This window comes from Prinia subflava, chromosome 3 (genome assembly GCF_021018805.1).
Source record: "Prinia subflava isolate CZ2003 ecotype Zambia chromosome 3, Cam_Psub_1.2, whole genome shotgun sequence".
Classification (NCBI taxonomy): Eukaryota; Metazoa; Chordata; class Aves; order Passeriformes; family Cisticolidae; genus Prinia; species Prinia subflava.
The window spans coordinates 77,634,204-77,655,182 of record NC_086249.1 but is presented as its reverse complement, the minus strand read 5'-3'; the positions used below and the strand labels follow the sequence as shown (position 1 = coordinate 77,655,182).

The 20,979-nt window shown below is 39.5% G+C and overlaps 1 protein-coding gene across 3 annotated transcripts in view; it reads left to right on the top strand.

The window, feature by feature from the left end:
- The window catches only part of RFX8 (regulatory factor X8), a 47,937-nt gene that overhangs the window by 24,510 nt on the left and 2,448 nt on the right, over nt 1–20,979 (top strand). For all 3 annotated transcript variants that reach the window (XM_063392605.1, XM_063392603.1, XM_063392604.1), the window contains 11 exons: nt 3,094–3,144; nt 4,583–4,643; nt 5,615–5,749; nt 5,829–5,906; nt 6,432–6,545; nt 7,201–7,351; nt 8,783–8,841; nt 12,138–12,294; nt 13,847–13,941; nt 15,075–15,189; nt 18,844–19,131. In XM_063392605.1, coding sequence (XP_063248675.1) covers nt 3,094–3,144; nt 4,583–4,643; nt 5,615–5,749; nt 5,829–5,906; nt 6,432–6,545; nt 7,201–7,351; nt 8,783–8,841; nt 12,138–12,294; nt 13,847–13,941; nt 15,075–15,189; nt 18,844–19,131 — 1,304 coding nt within the window. The remainder of the gene's footprint in view (nt 1–3,093; nt 3,145–4,582; nt 4,644–5,614; nt 5,750–5,828; nt 5,907–6,431; nt 6,546–7,200; nt 7,352–8,782; nt 8,842–12,137; nt 12,295–13,846; nt 13,942–15,074; nt 15,190–18,843; nt 19,132–20,979) is intronic.

Genomic DNA, 20,979 nt, shown 5'->3' with positions numbered 1-20,979 from the left:
GGCAGTCTGTTGTTGTGAGACTAAACAAATTATTAATAGGAAATCTGAGGCTGGTTTTCCATGTCACGCTTACTGAAGTGATATCCTTCACTTCCTCTGTACCCAGTCTACCCAGAACAGGCCTAAGGCTTGACAACCACAATGAGAAAAGGTCTTAAGGGATATTGCAGGTCTCTGGCTAAGTCTCTGCTGGTCTTTCCTCTTCAGGGAAAGAAAGATGTTTCCCTGCAGCATCACTTAAAAACAGCAATCTTGACGGGCATAAAAGGAAAGCTGATGGTTCTGTTCATATGAGAGCTGAGAGAAAACAGAATGATTTGAATTGTTGCTCTTTTTTCCTCCCAGTGTAGAAACATGAGGAAAAAAATGTAAAGTAGGAGAAACCAAAGAAGTTTGGGACAGGTGCAGAAAGAGGGACTTTAGCCACTGCTGGGAGACAGACACACCACATATGCCAGCATAGCTTCTTTCTTTGACCCTCCTCATGGAAGTGAGCCATCTCCTCTATGGGCTGGGGAACACCCTGTAGGTCATGCTCAACCATAGGGGAGCTGCTGCTCTGGCTGCTGCAGGCCTCCTGCTCCTCCACCAGCTGCAGAGGTGCCTGCCCAGACACCTACTCCTGAAAAGCTGTATTTAATTTGGTCAAGCCAAGGAGTTGGATGTGCATTCCAGGGAAAGGACTGACATCAACTAGCCACCTACTGATCTTGATATTGGTTCTTAAGATAAACACCTGTCCTACTGAGAAATGATGAGAGAATTGGTGTTCTTCAGCCTGGAAAAGAGAAGGCTCCAGGGAGACCTTATAAGCACCTTCCAGTACCTAAAGGGAACCAACAGGAGAGCTGGGGAAAGACTTTGTACTGAAAGAAGGCAGGCTTTGATTGGATATTAGCAAGAAATTCTTTACAGTGAGGGTGGTGAGGCACTGGAACAGGTTGCCCTGAGAAGCTGTGGATCCCCATCCTTGGAAGTGTTCAAGGCCAGGTTGGATGGAGCCCTGAGCACCCTGCTCTAGTAGAAGGTGTCACTGTCCATGGCAGTGAAGTTGGACTGGATAAGCCTTGACCATCCCTTACAAACCAAACTATTCTATGATTCTGTGATTCTTTAACTTTTCAGATTAGAAAAAAGTCAAAATCTAAAGAAAGATCTTATTCAGACAAAGATCATCTTTCTAGCTGCAGTAGAAAAGTCCTACAAAATTGTCTTGTCTGATACTTCTTTCATTGAAGACAATTTCAAGAAGACACGAAGATGTTGAGTGAAGCCAGACAGCTGAAATTAGAACAGCTTCCACTCTAAATGCAGCTACATGTCCCTGTCCCAAGCCAACATTCAGCCTACAACACCTGGGCAGATGGGTGTCACAATTACTTCTTAGTATCTCATATAGCACAGCAGGAGAAAACAGAGAGAAAGCAGTGGAAAAGCACAAAACACAGCCAGAGGAGGATGAGTAGCACAACTCTGAAAGAAATAATTAGGTCACATACTAAAAAAGCATCTGCTTTAACCAAATAAGTGAGTTAGTTGTCATTTGTGTGGAGTTTTGTAAATTTTTTGCAATTAAGTCATGAAAGAAATAACTCATCTTTACTGTGCTATCAGTAGGATTTCAGTTAATTTTTCATGATCCAATAAAACTGATAAAACCAGCAATGGAAAAGTCTAGATTTTTTTTTTTACATAAAAAATTGAAAATTTGAAAAAGTAATTAAAACTTGAACACTTTTTTACCTGCAATAAGAAATTGTGTTCTCATATAAGTAATCATATGTATAAACACAGCAGGGTATTTGACCTATAATCTCCATTTTTGAGAGTGTATTTGTGTGGAAATTTCCAAATCAGAGTGAAGAAGATTTTTAATGTACCATTTCAGTGCAGTCCAGTGCCAGTCTGTTGTCCAGACCCCTCTAATGGGATAACTTCTCTGGCTTGTTGCCATTTCCCTCAGGCAGAGGCTGGGGATATCTGTTTCAGTAATGAAGGTGTCCTAAATAACTACTGCGCCCTCCCATGCCTGAATGAAATCCAACATGCAGATGCTTTTTCTGTCACACCTACCAGAGAGGAAAGTAGATCTCTGAACCTGGCTGAGATCACAGCATCCATCCAGCCTGTGGGTTGGCAAAGAAAAAATGGTTTCAAAACAATGAACCACTCTTTCTAATTACTGAAAAGGATATTTCTTGACCATAATAGCAACTGACATGGTGCTGGTAGTGAGGAACTAGGCTTCTGAAGGATCTGGCAGCTTGGGAGCTATGCTTGCTGGTGTCTCAGAAATGGCAGTAAGATTATAATGGTTTGTCTTTAAATACAAAGAAAGTGTTTGCATTTTGATAGTTTGTGGTCCTGGACCCTGGGACCCTGTGTTTGGGAACATATTCACACAAGGAATGATGAGGATGGTCTTATACAGCACCTGTGAATTGGTTCATTTAGAAATCTTCACTTCTTTGAAGATATGGGTGCCACAGCTCTGGTGGTGCTATGAAATTAGTGTAAATATATGAAACTGTAGTCAATGAGGTCTCCAAATGTATTACTGACATGAGGGAATATGGTATTTACTGATTTGTATTACAATAGAGTGTGTTCCCATTCAGAATGAGAGCTTTGAGGACAAGCTCTCCTTAAAATGGTACCTGATCTGGCTCAGAATACAGCAGTGTGCAAAAACTGCCATTGAATTTTGGTTCTGTAAGAGTTGTTTTTTTTTTGATTCTAGTAATAGGCAAGGTTTAGGCTCCTGATTGGCTAGTGAAGCAAACCTATTATTTTTTCATTAAAAAAATTGATTTTTCTTTTAGCAAATTAACTTTTCTGATCTCTGTGTAATCTGACAGTCAACTGCATGCACATTCACCACCTTCCCCCCTTTCATTTTCTTTTGTCATTCCCATTTGAGAGTCTGTTATTCTTTATTTCATCCCCATTGTTGTATTTCCCATTTTAGCTTTAGTTCCCACCCTATAGCATTACCCAAACTCCGCAAGAAAGATGGTGAAACTCGCGAATTTTGCCACCCATTTTCCCCTTCTCCCACCCACCTCCTCTTTTGTGTGTTCTGTCTTTACCCAGGCACTGCTCTCCGGAGGAAGTGAGCATCTCTGAAGTGCAGCCAAGCACCAGGTGAGCCCCAGCCCCCTCTGCTAACAGCGGGAGCACACAGAACTGTTTGTTAGTGTTCTCTAGGTGTTTGCACTTAACCAGCACTGAGCTCCTGGCTGGCTGCGGGGCACAGAGGACTCCTTGTCCCTCCTCGACGTCCCTGTGCCAGGGGAGTGGGGGCCAGGCTGCCGAGGGAGGCAGCGCACCGGAGGCGGGCTGTGCTGATCCGTGTTGCCATAGTAGCAGAGGCAGAAGATACAGCTGGCCGCCTTCTCAGGGAGAGCAGGAGCTGGAAAGTATTAATTAAGTTGATTTCACAGGCTTTAGAAATCTGCAGGAAGGACCTATTTGAAAGAAGTGTTATGAAACATCTCTACTTGCATATGTTTGCTTTGTCCAGTCACCACTTCTAAAATGTTCAGGAGAAGGAGTCACCAGCATTGCCAGACATACTCAGCATGAATGTTGTGTGCTGTCCTGGGCAGCCAAATTGGTTGTTTTGCTGGAGCACAGCCTTCATGGCACAGAGCAGGGAAAGGTGGCAAGGGCAGTCCTGTGGATGGCAGAGTGCAGAGGAAGCATTTTCAGTGGCTGGAGTTTACAGCAGATAAATTGTTACATTTTGTCCTCTGTCCCTTCAGGCCGTATGGTGGTGCCCTGGTTTGTAATGCATCCCAGCAGTAGCCAGGATCTGACTAGATCACCTTCCACCCTTCCAAACAGCCAAGTCCAACAGCGCCCTTGAGTTTGAAATGCATCCACAGACAGTGAGCAGGTGTTAGCAGCAGATGCAGGCTTGACTGAAGACATCAAATTTTTGCAGCATGTCCCTTTTACTCCCTCTGCTGCCATTAGGCTCAGCAAAACAGGCAGGGAGAGGGATAGGAGCAAGTACAGCAAGAAAGCAGCCTGTTGTGCCTGCTTTCAGCAACAGGCCAGTGGTCCAGCCTTTGCAGGCCCAGGTAAATTCTGACTGTGTGGAACACCATGGCAAACTTGCAAAGTAAATGGGAAACAGTCAGAAACCAAATGTCATCTAAACTTATGTATGATGCAGAAAATGTAATAACTGGGAAATCTAAGCAAAAGGATTGTAATGCTTTTGTTATTTTCATATTTGTAATAGTTACTACCATTCCAAACAAACTGCAACTATAAATACAAACCCACGGTTCTGGTGCAAGAAGTTCAAAGACGTTGCACTGTTAAATGGTTAATTGTTATTAAAATGAATGTTTCAGTTTCATCTTAAATTTCAGAAATTGGTCCCAGATTGGTTAGAAAATCATGGGATTACCAAATGGCCGGAAAGGGAACAGGGTTTGTTTCCCAAATACAATTCTCCAACCTAGTGTAGTCTATCCAGTTTGAGGTAATTTTCTTACTAAATACAGAACAAATCAGTGAGCTTTTGAATGCTTGTTTGGCTTTTATTCTGTTATATATTTTATCACAGTAGAAGTTCCTGGAGTTCTGAAAATGCAGCTGATTACAAGAAGACTAGACAAAAAAAAGGACCAGTGAGTTTCAGATACATTAGACATAACAAAATTTCTGTGTGTTTAATTATAACTGCTATCTAATATGCTATCTAATATGTTCTGATGAAATACAGCTAGCCCACCTTCCTCAAAATAATCTTGGCCTGTGTAATCTCACTACATGCTTACTTTTCCAGCTCCTATTTCACCCATTAGCTAAATATTTTTGTTGTCTTAACGTTAGCTCAAATAATTTTGTCTGTACTGAGAGCGGAAATTGTTGACAGTTGGCTGACAGTTCAGGTTTTGAATATTAGGGGAGTTAGAGGGGAACAACCTTCCTTGCCCATGTTAACAGCCCTTGAGACAATGTCTTTTCAACATGCTCAGAGGTTATTGTCATAAGAAGTACTTAAATACTAGGAAATGATTAAGAAAAAAGAGCACAATCCCTGCCCACTGAAAAGGGCTGATGCAAAACTAACCTGTGGCAGTTCTCCCCTCAGCAAGGTGTCACAGGATGGCCTGACACCAGGCTTGCTGGATATCAGCCAGCAGAGCATGAGCCACAGACTTATGTGGACCAAAGTGAGGAGAAAATGAGAGGTTGGATGTCTGTCTTACTTCTACTGAGTGCTGGGGTGGAGGAATGAGTGCGGTGACAGTGACAGACAGTGGGAGATGTCCTGTCATCTCCACAGGACAGCCACTTACCCAGTGGGTTACACGTGTGATATGAGCGCCATAGGAAATATATACGGAAGATGTGTATAGCATTAAATATTTACTGGTTTTGAAAAGAAATTCATGTACAGTTTAGGACTTAAATATTTAGACAGTCCTTCTTATTCCTTTCACCCACCCCAATTTTCTAAAAAAGGACAAACATTTCTCTAAAAAAATACATCTTATTATAAAATCACATAAGAAAATACTTAATACCTTTAACCAAACTGACAAAATAATTGCAATTTTTTTTTTCTGTCCAAAATAAATTCTGATCCATCAAGAGTAAGGATTTGCAGTATTATCCATCTGTCATTTATCTGAAGACTGAACAGGAGACATTTCATTACCTTTCTCCTGATTTCAACCAGTTCTTCTTTGGAGAGCAAGCACAAAGTGAAACATACCCCTATGAACTGGTACGTTCAAAGTACGTAGCCATAAAACAAGTTAGCTTTTTTCCTGTGAGATCATTTTGTACCCTCTTTTTGGTAACAGATTGCACTGCTTGCCAATGACTACTACAACTATTGTCAAGTTATTTTACAAATGGTGAGAGAGACCAAGCTTGACAAGGTATGCCTTTTCTTTCATAACATTTACTCTGACAACAGCAAAAAACTGTAAGGGCAAAATTGTGTCTGTGTAGCTTATTTATTTGATGGTTTGAGCTAAGGTAGATGATGATTTATGGACAAAAGGGGCATTCGGTCAAGTTATTTTAAAATTCTGAATTAGCACAACATGCTTCAAGAATCTGAGTTTGTACATATATCCTGAGCCCTCCTGGCACATCAATAAGTCTGAGCTGAGCATATAACACATAGCCATGGATACACATCTTTAATTACATCCTCCTATCCATGGCACAGTTCTTTGTTTCTTTCCTTTTTTTGTACACTGCCTGGTGAGGTTCAGCTTGTTGCAGCATCCCCAGCATGCTTCCACTTACACGGGAGCCCTGCCAGGGTGGGCCAAGCAACGAGCCCATCTCCACGGTCATTCCTTTGTTTCTGTGCTTGTGCATTGTCTTGCTGAATTATACTTGACATTCCACAAGTGTAAAATCAGTAAAAATTCATAAAGAACTTTGTGTGACAGGTGGAAGATTGTATCATGTCGTTCTGGACTTCTCTGCAGCCTGAAAGAATAGAACTGATGTGCCTGCCAGATGTGTGCCAGCTGTTGAAAAGCTATGATAGGTATCTATTCAAGGTACTGCACACATATTTGCTTGTAGTAATGATGCTATTACGTGTTTGTGTCTTTTTGGCAGTTCTAAGGAGAAGGGCCCTCTCTGTCTTTTGTGCTGTACAATGGAATTTTTGTTTATTCCTCATCTCTATCTTTTGGCTCCTTCTGAGACAGCCTAGTATGGGTTTTGGTTTTGAAAGGAGCCAGTGGAATTGAGATAGCTTCCATTTTGCTCCTATATATTAATTTGAAAGTTCCTAATATCAATGGAGTGTGCTGTTACAAATGTGGTCTTTGGTTCTGGCATGAGGTTATGTGGCTGAAATTTCAACTAATGATGGTTTTCCAGGTTATAAGAGTTACTTTTCCTTTGAGAACACTACTGCATTTCTCAGTGACCTTCCACATAGAAATATGCAGTTTTCTAATAAAAATAATTTGCTTCTCATTTCCAGAGATCACTAAGTATTGTCTAGAAATTAATTCAGGAAGCAACATTTACTCTTAGGATCTTTGTCCTTCTGCTAAAAAAGGTAGCTTAGCTCTTGCTTAATTGGAAGAAAAAAAAAGTGTTTCTTTTCACTTATATTTAAATTATCAATATAATTTTATTTCATGCTGCTGTAAATATCTCTGGTACACCAGTCAAGTGCAGCAGCATGAATTTGTATTTTAGGAACTGGAGAACATTCTACTTCCTGATTTCCTGGAGGAGGTGCCTGCTCAACACATAGACTTAATCAGATCATTCAGTGAAAATGTTAAATGTTGGATGCTTAATCCTTTGGGAGGTTTTCCATTACTGCTCCAAACGTCCAAGTCTAATGGTAGGTTTGAGTAAGAGAAATACTTTCAAAAATAATCTTTGGTTAAACTGCAGAGAAGATTGTATTAGAAAACTCTTAAATTATAAAAAAAAAATAGTTAATGTAACAGTGATAGCAGCAACAACTAGAGTTATTTGGGATACAGTTAAAAATAAATAGTCTTGCATAATATGTGAGAACAAACTTAAGCCAAAAGTATTTCCCATTTCTGGTAAACTAAAATGTACTTAATGCTTTTTACAGATCCGTCTCTTGCCATGATTGCTGTGGCCGTGTAGATGACCAATAATATGCAACATGCATCTGAAACTCAGATATTATTGTGTCTCTTCCTCTTACAAGTGGCTTTATGCTGATAAATTAGTTATTGGCTGTAGCAGTCCAATATAAAAGGAAAAAAGCCATAGTCCCATAGGGAAAATATGACTGATATCAGAAGACAATTAGAAAAAATCTGTTTTCTACAAAGCTGTGGTGTATGTGTGTGTTTGTAAATATGCACACACACACATATATACCTGTTAAGCTGAAGATTCTGACTAAAACATCATGTTGTTCACTTGCTCATTGACTGAAGACCAGCTTCACAGTGTTAAAGCAGGGCTCCTGTGTAGGCAAAAGTTTGTGTTAGGATTCATATGCTCAATATTGCAGACAGGCTTAATTTTGGCACTTCTTACATTTGAGTGCTTGATAGACCAAATACAGTAATGTGTTTTTAACCTCTGTGTGTATAGAAGTGTATGTAATTAATCAGCTGTGACCTTTTGTAAATACATCCTGGTCTTTCTGGTTTGTACAAATATCACAGAAACACAAAATTTCAACACAAATTATTTGAAAATCATTGTCTGTCTACAGAAGTTGCTTTATACTTTATTTTCCTGCAACTGAGCAACAGTTATATTTTTTTCTCTGAGAAAGGATCTTCTCAGACCATGCTTTTTATAATTACATATAACACATTATAAACAGGATAAAAGTAGAACAAAATAAACCAACTCCTATCAACAGTGCTGCAGAATTATAGATGCATAAAGGTTGAAATGTAAATTATCTAAACAAAATACAGCAGGTTTAGATTTAACATAGCCTTCAGTCACCTGAAACCATACAAGTAAAAAAGCATAAGTCCTAATTAGGAAGTTTTAAATGTAAGAAAATAATGAAAAACTTTTTCCTGTACCTAATGGATTAATAGATTCACTTTGAAGGAAGGGTGGTGAGCTGGGCAGCTTCTCCTTGCAAGCTTTGACTGCAAGGGTCCCCAGCCCATCCCATAATGCTGGCTCAGTGCCCTTACTGTGCCTTCCATTACCCTCCAAATCTCCCCTAGGGAACTACTTTCTGACTTAAAAGATGTCTTCATTAATGTATTTTCAACTGTAAAATATTAATGATGTGAAACATTTGCCTCTTCTTCTTTAACAGAAGCTAAAGAGTTTGTAAAAAGACTCAGGAGGCAGACAGACCTTTGCAACATGGTCAAGGTAAGTTCCAGAATTCATGGGGAAAAAAAAAAAAGAAAAAAGAAAAAAGAAAAAAGAAAAAAGAAAAAAAAAAAAAAGAAAAAAAAAAAAAAAAAAAAAAGCTGCAGCAGTTTGCACTATTTTTGAAATGCTTCATTATAGAACAAGTGTAGCAAAATGGTGCTCTTAACTGTACACTGACCATGCCATGCTCACACTCCTACCATCTCTTCCCACACTGTTAAGCATGCTGAGGGGATATTTTCCTCCCTCTGGATTCTTCTGAAAGCCTCTGAGATGTAGTTGGTGGTACCCCAGGGAGAGGAGAACACAGTAGTTGGAAGGGTCAGATGACAGCTTCCAGTATCTTTGCCCATCCATGCCAAAGTCAGGCAAGAGCACGTGCTGGAGCATTCCTTCCACTGGTGTCCATGGATGCTTCCAAATCCTTGGGGTTTGAGGTGGTCTGGGCTATAGCATAAAATAGAAGGTCACAAATAGGGAAGAAAGCAAAGGAAAACAGGTGGTATGTTCTCTCCTTCAAACATATACAAGATTGTCCCAACATGCCATATGATTTGAATTGTTACGCAGATGGAAGAAGAGAAGCAGGGAGAAAACAAGGGAGGGAGGAAGGGGGGACAGGAGGCACTGCAGCTTCTTGGAGCACTAAATGTAGCTTTTCTTTATGGGAAAACTTCATCACCAACAGCATACAAAACACACTTTCCTCTTACTATAAAAAGTAAAAAACAAAACCAAAAACCCCAAACAAACAAAAAAAAGGGTGCATGCATAGGGGTGCCTACCCAGGCAAAAAGACAGAGCACTCACAGTTTCCATTTACTACAGCAGCCCTTGGAGACACTCATACCTAAAAATTTCAGCTTTATGTACTTCTAAACAGGTCTTCTTATGCAGTGAAGAGCATGATCCAGCAAGAATCATCAGTGTCACCTATTTCCAAACATTTGCATTTGATTTGCATACTCAGACCTCAAATCATCCTTGTTGTGTTCAAGCCATGATGTCAAAGGGCTGGTTGTAGCTCTTTCAGTAATCCTTCCCTATTCTTAAAGTGTGGAAAAGCTGCAGAGTCAAAACTGGATTTTCACCCTCAAGATTTGGGGCAAGAGAATTGCAGCAATTGGGGGAAATTCTCTAGAAGAAGCCTCTGGGTGCTCTACATCCCTTTCACACTGTTTAACCCCTGCAAATTGAACACAGCAGACCTGAGGGTTGAATTTATACTTACAGCTCTCACAAGTAAATGTTGTTTGTACCTTCTCTAGAGCCTCTTCAAAACACAAGGGAAAAATAAAAGAGTTTTACTGTACTTGACATTTTGGGGTAGTGAGTTCCAAGGTTTAATTATTTGTTGTATGAAAAAATACTTTCATTATTTTAAAATTTCTACCCTTCTTCAAGCAATTCTTCCTGCAAACCTCCATCACATCCTTCCTCAGTTATTTCTCTCTGAAGGTGACGTTTATCTCATCTTCTCACACAGGAGTCATTTGATATTTCTAATCAACCTTCTCAGTTTGTTGTCTAAAATGCATCTGGAATTTCAACTAAAGACTGATGGTCAGAGCAGGCAAGAGTGCTCCTGATGAGAAGTGCCACAGAGGCAGTGTGCAGCTGCAACCTCTGAACACTGTAACCACACCATCATCCCTTGTAGAGTACTTCACAATAATTCAGCCATCTGATGAGAAAGTAGGAACAATTTTGGCAGGGTCAGCATTCAAAAGAAAAAAGATAACTTTCCCACCATGTGTAGATAAAGCAGGCTGACAGCTGCTACTACCTGAACATGTAGAAATAATTAGAGCATAAAAAGGTGCAAATTCCCTGTGAGAAAAGAATGTGAATATGATGCTTGCCATTTTTTGGGGGCTGATTCCTGCCTCTGGTAAGTTGTATTTGAGTGTTGAGAGGGCTGGCTCTCAGAAATTTTAGAGAATCATGTTTAGTGTAGTGAAATCCAATGGCTAAAGGGAACAATCTAAAGTGTTGGGGCATGGAGTCAAATATTGGCAGCCTACTGAAGATGCTGCCCCAGTAGTTCCCAGCTTTTGTGTTCATGTATTCTTTCAGCAGACTCTTTTTCTGTCACTGGAAACTCCAAGTGAAATAAGAAGAATACTTTTGTCTTTAAGTTATATAAAGGAGATTGCTGAGTGAGAATCAGATTCGGTTTGGTATTTCAAAAAAGTTAGCAGAGTTATGAAAAATAGCTGCATTGGTAATTTTTGCAAAGAAATGGTCAGCTGCATTTGTTGCTGCTTGTGGGGTGACGTTAAGCACCTGGTGAATGGGATTTGTTAAAACATGTATGAATCCTGAAGTTTTCTGGAATTTTACAAACCATATTTTTCCTCTGAAAAGCCCAGCTGGACAAGGGTTATTCACAGAAAAGCCTGAAGTGTAAAAAAGGCTTTAGGATTTTACTGATTTCAGTATGGAAGTGAGAAACTAAATTTTAAACTTAATTAAATTTAAAACTTAGATTTTGTTAACAAAATTTAATGGATTCAGATTTATTTTTCTTGACTGTTTTCATCATTTCATCAAGAATCTTAAGGAATATTGTGTGATAGTAGCAACTAATTTAAAAACAGTGAAGAGATGATAAATATTAGTCTGAAAATTGTTGGCAATATCTACGTGAGCTATCTATATCCACCTATGAGTTATCTATATCTATCTGTGAGTTATCTAATATCTATCTATGTTGGCAATATCTATTTTGGGACAAACATGAAGACAGATTCATTCACAAATGACTCATAAGTAGATAAATGGGATAAAATACCAACTAATATTGTTTTAACTAATACCATATTTCTAATGTTGTTTTTACTCTCTGAAAGGCTTGAGCAACTTGATAAAACTTGCCTTTGAATTAAATTGTAACATGAATTAAGGACAGATAACACTGAAGGGAAGTCATCCCTGATACATCATTCCATGCTTTAGACAAAATACCATTATTTAGTGTAATTATAATAACCCTAGGCAAAGCCAATTGCCCAGGCAATTGCCCAGATAATTCAAGTATGTTAGCCTTGTCTGCTCCATCACAGACAACACAGAGCATCATTGAAAAGAACATCTTCCAGAACAAAACTCTCTTGAAGACAACTTCAGATTTACCTCCTTTGATCCCTCAGCCACCGCCCCCCCCAGTTTGGAGACTGGTCATATGCAGTCTGGTATTGAAAAAGGGAAGCTTTTCTTTTTCAATTCCTTGTTTGGCTGAGTTAAGGGCTTGAGAAAATGAAAGGCATTTACTGTTTTTTTGTTCTCTACAGACAGTAAGAACACTCTTGAACAACAACAGCACAGTCACTGTTCTGCGATCAGGCTTGCATGCCATCTTCAATGAGAAATCTCTGGATGTGACTAAAGGCCTCTTTCAAGAGAAGTTTAGGAATCCAAAGAAGAGGCAGAAAAACATACAATTAAAATGTAATTATTTTTTGCTATTTATTGTCTTTCCTCTTAAGCACTAGCTTGTCATTGTTAAAGGTGCAGCATTTCCTCTTGTTTATTCATGACATCTGCCTTACTGGGAATTACAGTCTCCCTGTAACCTAAAGGGCTGGACAAGAGCCAATGAAATTGAGAATGGAGCATGAGATAGTATCTTCCTAACTTTAAAGATTAAGAATTAAAGGCTTTTGGTTCTGACTCTCTTAAAGCTTTTTGTGACAGCAGGAGTGGGGTTTGTGTTACTGAATTATATATCTCCTAGAAGAAGGTTAATTATCCCTGACAAGCAGGGATATTTTTTCATGGTTTCTTTTGACAGGAAAGATGTTTTTAATCATTGCATTTTCCTCTGTTATTACTTGAAGCACACAAAATGATTTCTTGTGGCCAGATTTTAAAATACTGTATGCTGAACTGGACAAGGCCTTTTAGCTTTTGTGTCCTTTTGCTCTGTTGCAGCCTGTGGGATCAGTGTTGTGTTGTGAACACTAAAATACACAGTTTGTGTGCAGCCGTGACATATGATTTGACAGCTTAATGAAAAGGAGTAGAATGGCAACTTAATTTTTAGATTAATGGTCTGCCATTTAAAATATTAGGAAGAGATAGGCAAGCTGGACAAGGCTGTGCACAGAACTAACCAGGGGAGCCTCAGCTCTTTGTTCCTGCTCCATCACCGGCTCATGCACTGACAAGGGATTTGTCACAGACTGTCTGTGACTGCTTTCAGTAGGAATAATAACTTGCCTGCTTCACAGAACCATCAGAAGAACCATTTCAATAATATACATATACATACTAAACCCAAAACCACTGCACAGAACACTTATTACATTTTTCCATTATATTCTCAATGTTCTTAATCTTCCCAAGTTGGTTTTATTGCATTCTCTGTTTTTGTTGCTTTTCCAAACTGTCATTTATAATATCATTTATAGTAAGCAAGGTTTCACTGAAGTTATCCATATGCTTGCTTGAAGGAAGAGGTCTCAGTTAGAAGAGTATAAACTCAGGGAGGTGCAATTTACCTTTTGGCATTGTGTAGTAGATACCAAACTTTTGGGGGAACAATTGCTCTCATATGTGGCAACATTATCCATATTTCTGTTGGTCTACAGAATATTCTGCATTTTCTGTTATTGTTTTAGATTTTTTTTTCTCCCTTCAACAGCCAGACCAAGATTATTTCTTTTCTCTCAACCATATAAAATATCAGATAAGTTAGTTAGCATTGCCTCTAACCAAATTCCAGCTTTCTCATTGGAACTGCTTTTTCTTGCCGCCTTTGCCATGATGACTTGGTCAGTGCAGTTATGCTGGAAATGGACATAAACATGAATTCTGACTGATTTCAAAGTAGGGTACTATTCCTCACTAACAAAATGATGTATTAATCAAAATGCTAAAAACAGGTGTCTTAATCTATTTTAAGGTTTGTATAAAAGAAAAAAAAAGCTTAAAACAGCAAAAACAAACCAAAAGGCAAGCCAATCATTTCGAGTAATGGTCTTCCTTCTGTATTTCATAGGTTTGAAAAACTTCATTTCTTCACTGACATCTTCCACAAATATTCGGGATCTCCTGAGCTGTTTGTCTTCAGATCTCCAGACTTTCGTTATTAAGGTATCAAATGAATAATTTCAGAATAGAAGGAGTGATCACATCATTTATCATCTGTCACTAGTCTGCAGGAGCTATGTTGCACACTAGCAACCTGACCAGACTGCAGATTTGCATAAACACAATTTTACAATGCTGTGGAAAAAGGGAGAATTAATTGGCATACAAAAATTCCATCTGTGCAGACAACTACAAGCATATTTCTGTGCATATATCCACTCTAGTGGTTTCAGTATCTGCTGTCATTTCATAGACAAATATTATCATAACCCCTAATAAACCAAAATTCAGAAGTAATATGTTGGTATAAATGAAGAGAACACTTCATGGTTCTTTACATCCTTGATTTACCAAACTGTTGACTTATAGCAAGTAGTAAGAACTTCTAGTAGAAAGTCTCTAGCCCTTGTGAAAGATTCTAGTGTGATCATCCTCACATAAGCACTTTTCAGTAGATTACCAACTCTACCACTCCTCTACCTTCACTGACTCACAATTTGTGTCACTGTGTTGGTACTGCTGCATTTGGTTGGTTACCATAACAATTAACTTGGGTTTGGGTGGTACTTAGAGTTTGGAGTTTTTTTCTCCTCTCTGAAGATGCAGAGTAAACTGTGTTTACTTGGCATAATTATTTATTTTCTTTTTCTTTTAAAATGAAGAATAGTACTTTGCAATTCTGTGGTGCCTCCATCTCACATAACTCTCAGCTACCTCATGGGATGGTATAGAGAAGGTAGAATGAGACTTCCTGGGGGTTCACAGTTATACGCCATAAAGCAATAAACACAAGTTGCAACACAGACAATTTCCAGAAATGTACAACAAAGAAAAAAACCCTACCATTAGAATAATTAAGCATAGAAAGAGGTTACCTGGAAAGGCTGTAGAATCTTTACCCAGGAGATATTCAGAACTTGGCTGGACAAGGTCTGAACTAAGCTGGCCATGCTTTGGACAAGAGATCAGAATAGGTAATATCCAAAGATCTCTTTCAGCCTAATATATTTAGGGATTCTAATAAAAAAAAGCTTGTTGCTTTTCTCACCTTTGTATGCAGTTTGTACAGGGAAATAGTCTGCCACACAATAAGGAATTCTTCTAACCAACTTTCCAATTTTTTTCTTTATCTGCAGCCAAGCAAAAGTAAAGAGGCATTTAAAGAGCAGGCATCAGATTTCATGTTGAAATGGAACCTCCTACTGAGCAATGTAGGCAAGATTCTGACCATCAACAAGACAGACAGTTTTGGTAAATAGGATCTTTGTGACTCTGATTTGATATGCCCATTTTGACCTGAGATGGCAGAGGCAACAGATCCAAAAGTACCTAAAGGGGCCAACAAGAGCTGGCAATGTAATGGTAGGAAAATGGGGAATGGCTTTAAACTGAAAGAGAGCAGGTATAGACTGGATATTAGGAAGAAATTCTTTACTGTGAGGGTGGTGAGGCATTGAACAGGTTGCCCAGAGGAGCTGTGGATGCCTCATCGCTGGAAGTGTTCAAGGCCAGGCTGGATGGGGCTTTGAGCAACCTCTACAAATTGCATGGCAGGGAGTTGGCACCAGGTGGTCTTTAAGGTCCCATCCAATCCAAACCACTCTGTGTTTCTGTGTTTCTGTGATTCTGTGATTTTACCCGACATAAATTCATGCAACATTTAATAGAGGCATCTCTCCCCCCTACTCCTTTCTACCATTCTCCTGGTGATGTGGCTAGACAGGTCAGGGAAATGAAATGATTAGTTTTTGACCAAACCAGTTCCCTGAGCAAAACTCTAGGATGAGCAGAGAGGAGAGTAGGAGCATGCAGCTGTAGATGGCAGGAAAGCCAGGACTCCCTCTTTTGGCAGAAGTTGCAGTTTGTGGGGAAACAGGGAACAGCAGCCTGAGGTGAGAGCCTCTGCTTTCCCTCCATACAAGAGCTGCACCCCACAGCAAATGGCTTGTTGGAGATCTAGGGCCACTAATATTCCAAACTGTAAGCATTCCAAACACCTCAAGTGATAGTTCTGAGTCCCCCAGGTTCTTTCTGTAGAAGACAGCCAGAGCAGAGCCACTGCAATAACTAGTTGCCAAAAAGGCAGTTAGTTCCTCTGACATCAGATACATGCTCCTCTTACTTATGTCTTACACTGATCTAAATGCTTGCCTAGCCAGCAGCACACCTCTTGAAGCTATTAAACTGACTGAAAATTAGTCATTTCTTTAGCTGGGTTATTTTTCTTTCCATCTTAGGGCTCTGAGCTGTCAAATATCAAATCCATCACACAGCAGTGCAGGGTGGCAGAAGGGAAGGAACTGTGCAGTTGTGTTCACTCAAAGAGGCTTGAAGTGATACAAACTTGTCTTAAATCAGTCCAATCTCTATCCCAACTGCCTTTCTCTTCACTTGTAAGGCCTTGCAGAGGTGCTACTTCTGCAGAAATGTACTGTCTCCTGTGAGTTGCATCTAATCCCAAACTGTATGAAATGCCTTTTTGATTTTCCAAGGAGCACCTTAATATTTTTAACTCTTCTGTTGGATGCAACTTCATACAAATAGCCAAAGAAAACTTCATTATTTTCTTTGAAACGTCCCTTCAAAATCATACTTTCATGTGTTTGCCATAAATACATAACAAAGGGGTATGTCAAGGTTGCTGCCTTTTGTGTTCTTCAGTATTCTTACCCCATTAATGTCTGTGCTTGTGTATGTATGAACACACTCTTCTTCTGCATCACGCTGCTACCTTTTGCCTTCTGTTTACTTATAAACTGGCTGGAGCAGGATCAGAGTGTTGTTCTGTGTCTGCAGGGAACATAACACTGTAGGGTTCCTCATCCATCAGCTGCTGCATTACAGTAACAGTAAAATAATCAGTCCTTTCTCTCTCTCCAGAGGAGTTCTGCACAAAACTCTCCAATGTTACATGCAATATTTTTGGCAATGAATAAATTGAGAATGCATTCTAAGAACTACATTTGAAGCATAATGTTTATTGAAATCCCCCATGATGATGAAATCCTTTTCCCTTTTTCCATCACAAGAAGAGTTTAATGAATTGCCTTCCTGTTCAGCAGTTGTGTTGATGGATGGGATACAATGGATGGAGCACATCTCTTGGTCTGCTGAGACATCGTTATACTAATTACAAATTACATTTTCACCCATTTTATGACTGTTTTCCTAACTGAATTCACTAACACTGAATTCATTTCAAATATGAGAGTTAAAATGTTTTTAATATTTTGCTATGATGCTTCAACAGTGTCATCATTATTATCTTCTTTCTTTACTCTTTAAGATTCTGTATTTGATCTATCAATGTCCCCCCCCTTTGTTTTTTTCATGTTTTTATTCCTTTAGGATACTGAGTTTCAGCAGACAGGCTGAAGCAGTTCTGTTAACAAGCCATCTGGTGTAAAAGTTCTGTACTTGGGATCATTGCTTTCCAGAAATGTCTTAAATCTCAGCATTTCTTCAAAATATGAACTATGTAGCATCCACACTGAGGAAACAAAATTACTTGGGGAAATGTGTGTCATGTTAATCCAGTAACCAAAACTAGTCTTAATTCTGCCTTGATCTCTTGCCTTCTAGTTTGCCACATCCAGCAGACACAATGCACTGACATACTCACACCTCTCAATTTATGATTGACTTTCACCCTTTTCCAGCCCAGCGATGGGTGGAAAACTTGGGTGATGCCCAAGCCCTACAGTTACCTCTGCTGTAAGGCAGCAGGGAACAAGTGTGCTAGAGCATTCAGGGCTAATGGACCTCTACAGCTCCTTCAGTTCTGTCTCCTTTCCAGAAAATGTGCCTCTACACACCTCCCTCATGGAGCTTCATGTCAGCTCACACACCTCCGTTGCCTTCCAAGGCATTCAAGGATGCTCTGCCAAGCCATGGGGACTGAGTAGTAAGCTGTGCATTCCTCTTGCAAGCAAGTTGCTTCAACCTTGTTCCTCTTGAGGACTGTATTCCTCTGTGTTAATCCAAAAGAGAACTGGAGTGGAAGCTTTGGTTTTGTACTTACTCTTAGAGAATATATTGAAAATAACTGTAAGGCTGTTAAAAACATTCTTGGACTACTAGTAACCAATCTATATCGTTTCAACTCCAACTATAGAAATCCCTTTCCTTGTTCCATAGGTAAACAATTGCTTCCTCCTACTTTCCTATAGTTTAAAGATGCTCAAAAGGATGAACAGCAGAAGCAACAGCTTCTCAGACACATATTACATCAAAACAGAGTATTTTTATTTTTAAAGCACTGTAAATTGTGGTCATTAATATAAATTGTGATGTCTCCTTGTTGATGTCCATATAAACTAGTTTGTGGGATGCAGAGGTTATAAATTGCTTGATGAATTCCTATGCAGATTATGGCATAGAAGAAGATCTACTTTTTACTGCAAGGGCTTTCAACCAAAGTATGATTCAAAAAAGTCAATGGCCTCAGTTAGTCTTCCTTGGCTTTTATCACTTATGGTCCAAGCTGCAAGGTAGGCCATTTAATGTCATAGATAGAACACACACAGGTGCCTGTAGGAGGTTTTGCTTGGGAAGAGGTGGAATGATTTATCTGTCTGAGGAGAGAATGGGGATAATATGTGGTTATTGATAAGCCTTGTAGTAGAAGTGAGTGTGGAGGAGGAACTTGGAGAGGAAAGTGAATGGACACAACTCTCCTCTCTAGTTAAATAAGGGAACAAAGTTGCTTATATTTAAAATTTGCACTGGTGCCTATTTTTCTGGGATATCTGGATGTACATAATCTCATAAGTACTGCTTGATGAGTGCTGGTCCATTACTTTGTCTAGCCTATTACAATAAAGAAGCTCTTCAAAAAAGAACACATCATAAAGATAAGCAAATGAAGAGGTTGTCATAATTATCTTTGTCTTTCTTTAAACCTAGGATCCTGGCTTTTGTTGAATATGCTACTTGTTGATTTTGCGGCTCACATTTTCCAGTCCTATATAGAAGAGGAGAAGGAAGAAGGAAATGCCTTGGCTGCAAAGCAAAATGAGGTCCCGGTTTTGTGTGTCTACGAGCCCAGCCATCTCTCGGCCTGTTTTCCTGAGGAAGAACCTCAAGCCAATGCTCCACAGACAGCTCTTGTGATGCAGAACCAGAATAACTTTGGATTTAGCAATGCTTTCCAGAGTTCTGAGTTGTTTGGTGAACACAGCCACTATGAGCAAGGTGAAATTAGCATTAATTTAAAAGAAAATTATGGGAAAAAAGTTATAATTTGGGCAAATTAAGACAGATTGGGAGGTGTGTGGCTGATTGGGGTTTTTGATGCATGTAAATTAGAACCAAAGAAATCTAGGTTTGCATGGAGCTGTGTTCAATGTCGCTGAAACCTCAACTCACGAAGCATCCTCCACATCCTGCCCCCACCCCAAGATGATACCAAGGGATTATAATCTCAACATCACCCACGTCCCCAGCACCACAGGTTCCTGATTCTTTCCTTAGGTTTCCAGCAGACCTCTGGAGCTCCTTCTGATTCCCCAAGTGTTGTCAAAGGAAGGGCAGTGCTGTTCTGGTGGGCTGAGAGCGGGCCATGGGCTAGCTGACAAACAGACTGCATGTATTTATTGATCAAAAAAGAGAGGGCACAGTGTGGTCTTTCCTCATTTTTGGAAGCACTGAGAGGCTCTCTTCCCTCCCCTTATCTGTTATTTTTATCAAAAGTTGTGAAATACCTTCAGAAATATGAAATCCTTGAGACTCTTCTGCTCAGCCAGATTTTCTTGCAGTCAGTCCATTGCTCCAAACTTACTAGCATAAGGTAATAAGGTTTCTACATACAGGTAGAAAACAAGGTAGGCTCTAAGTCTTCTAGGATACAAGGCTAAAACACAAGGACGTAAGGGAATATGGATCAAGCCTCTGTGGTTAATGCAAGTAATGAATTAGACATTCAGCTGTTTTCATATTTCTCTTCCATGCAGTAAGAGCATTTGTCGTATGTCTTAGAGAACATTGTGTTTTCCAGAAAACTGTGAGACAAATGTTAATGGCACCAAGAACCACAGAGAAAATTGCATTTTTGGGGTGACACTACTACGTAGTATTTTATTCCCAAGAGGTATTCAGTTTCCATCCACTAGCACAGGACTGGAAATCGATTGTTTTAAAAGCGTCTTTGTTAATTATAAAGACCTTTAGGGGACCCTAATTTTTGTAAATATAAGGTATGCTAAGACTAGTTCAGCAAAGAACATTGAAAAGGAGAAAGCAGGCACAGAGGACAAACCAAGAACAATTTACACATGTGATGGGCATGTTTGACAGCTTTTGTTATTTTTCAAATGTAAAGTAATGACCCATCCTGCCATATCACCTTTATGTCAAAACGTAAACTGTGCTGGGTGCTGACAATTTGCAAGAGAGCTCTAAATCACTGATGGTCAGAAATGAGGAAATGAACCACTAGAAATTTTATTCACTGTCTGTCCATTCCCTGTGCTCTTCACTGTGCTGCCTTTTGTATGTGCTATGCCCATTGCAGTGCTTTGTGCAGGGGTCATCAGACAAGGGTTTGGCCCAGGTTTGGTCTGTGTAAAGTGATGTGCTTATAATTATATACCAGTTTTGAATTTTTTGTATCTGATTACAAGAACAGAGCAAGGCTGATTAGAGTGAAGGATGAGGAATTATCCCTTTCAGAATCAGAGGGAAAGGGTGTAAAATGTGAAATGAGGAGTAGGAGGACATGGGAAAAGGTGTGGATGAGGGAAGGACACAGTGAACGACTGAGAAAGTGCAGAAGTTTAGAAATCAAAGAACCCAACAGATGATGGATTCTACCAGTCCATGGGCAAGATGTTAACAACTGGGATGAAAAAGAGATTCTAGTAAGCACTGTTATGTTGTGGTCCACGTGCTTACAGTTTGTGATGGAGTGGAAAAACTTGAACCTGCAGCTCAAAAGGGCTTCAGGACCTGTGAGAGAGGAGTGAGTTCTACCCACTCACATTCTTCAGATGGGTGGTAGCTCCCACCCTGACCATTGAAGATTCATTCTTTTGTATATCAATA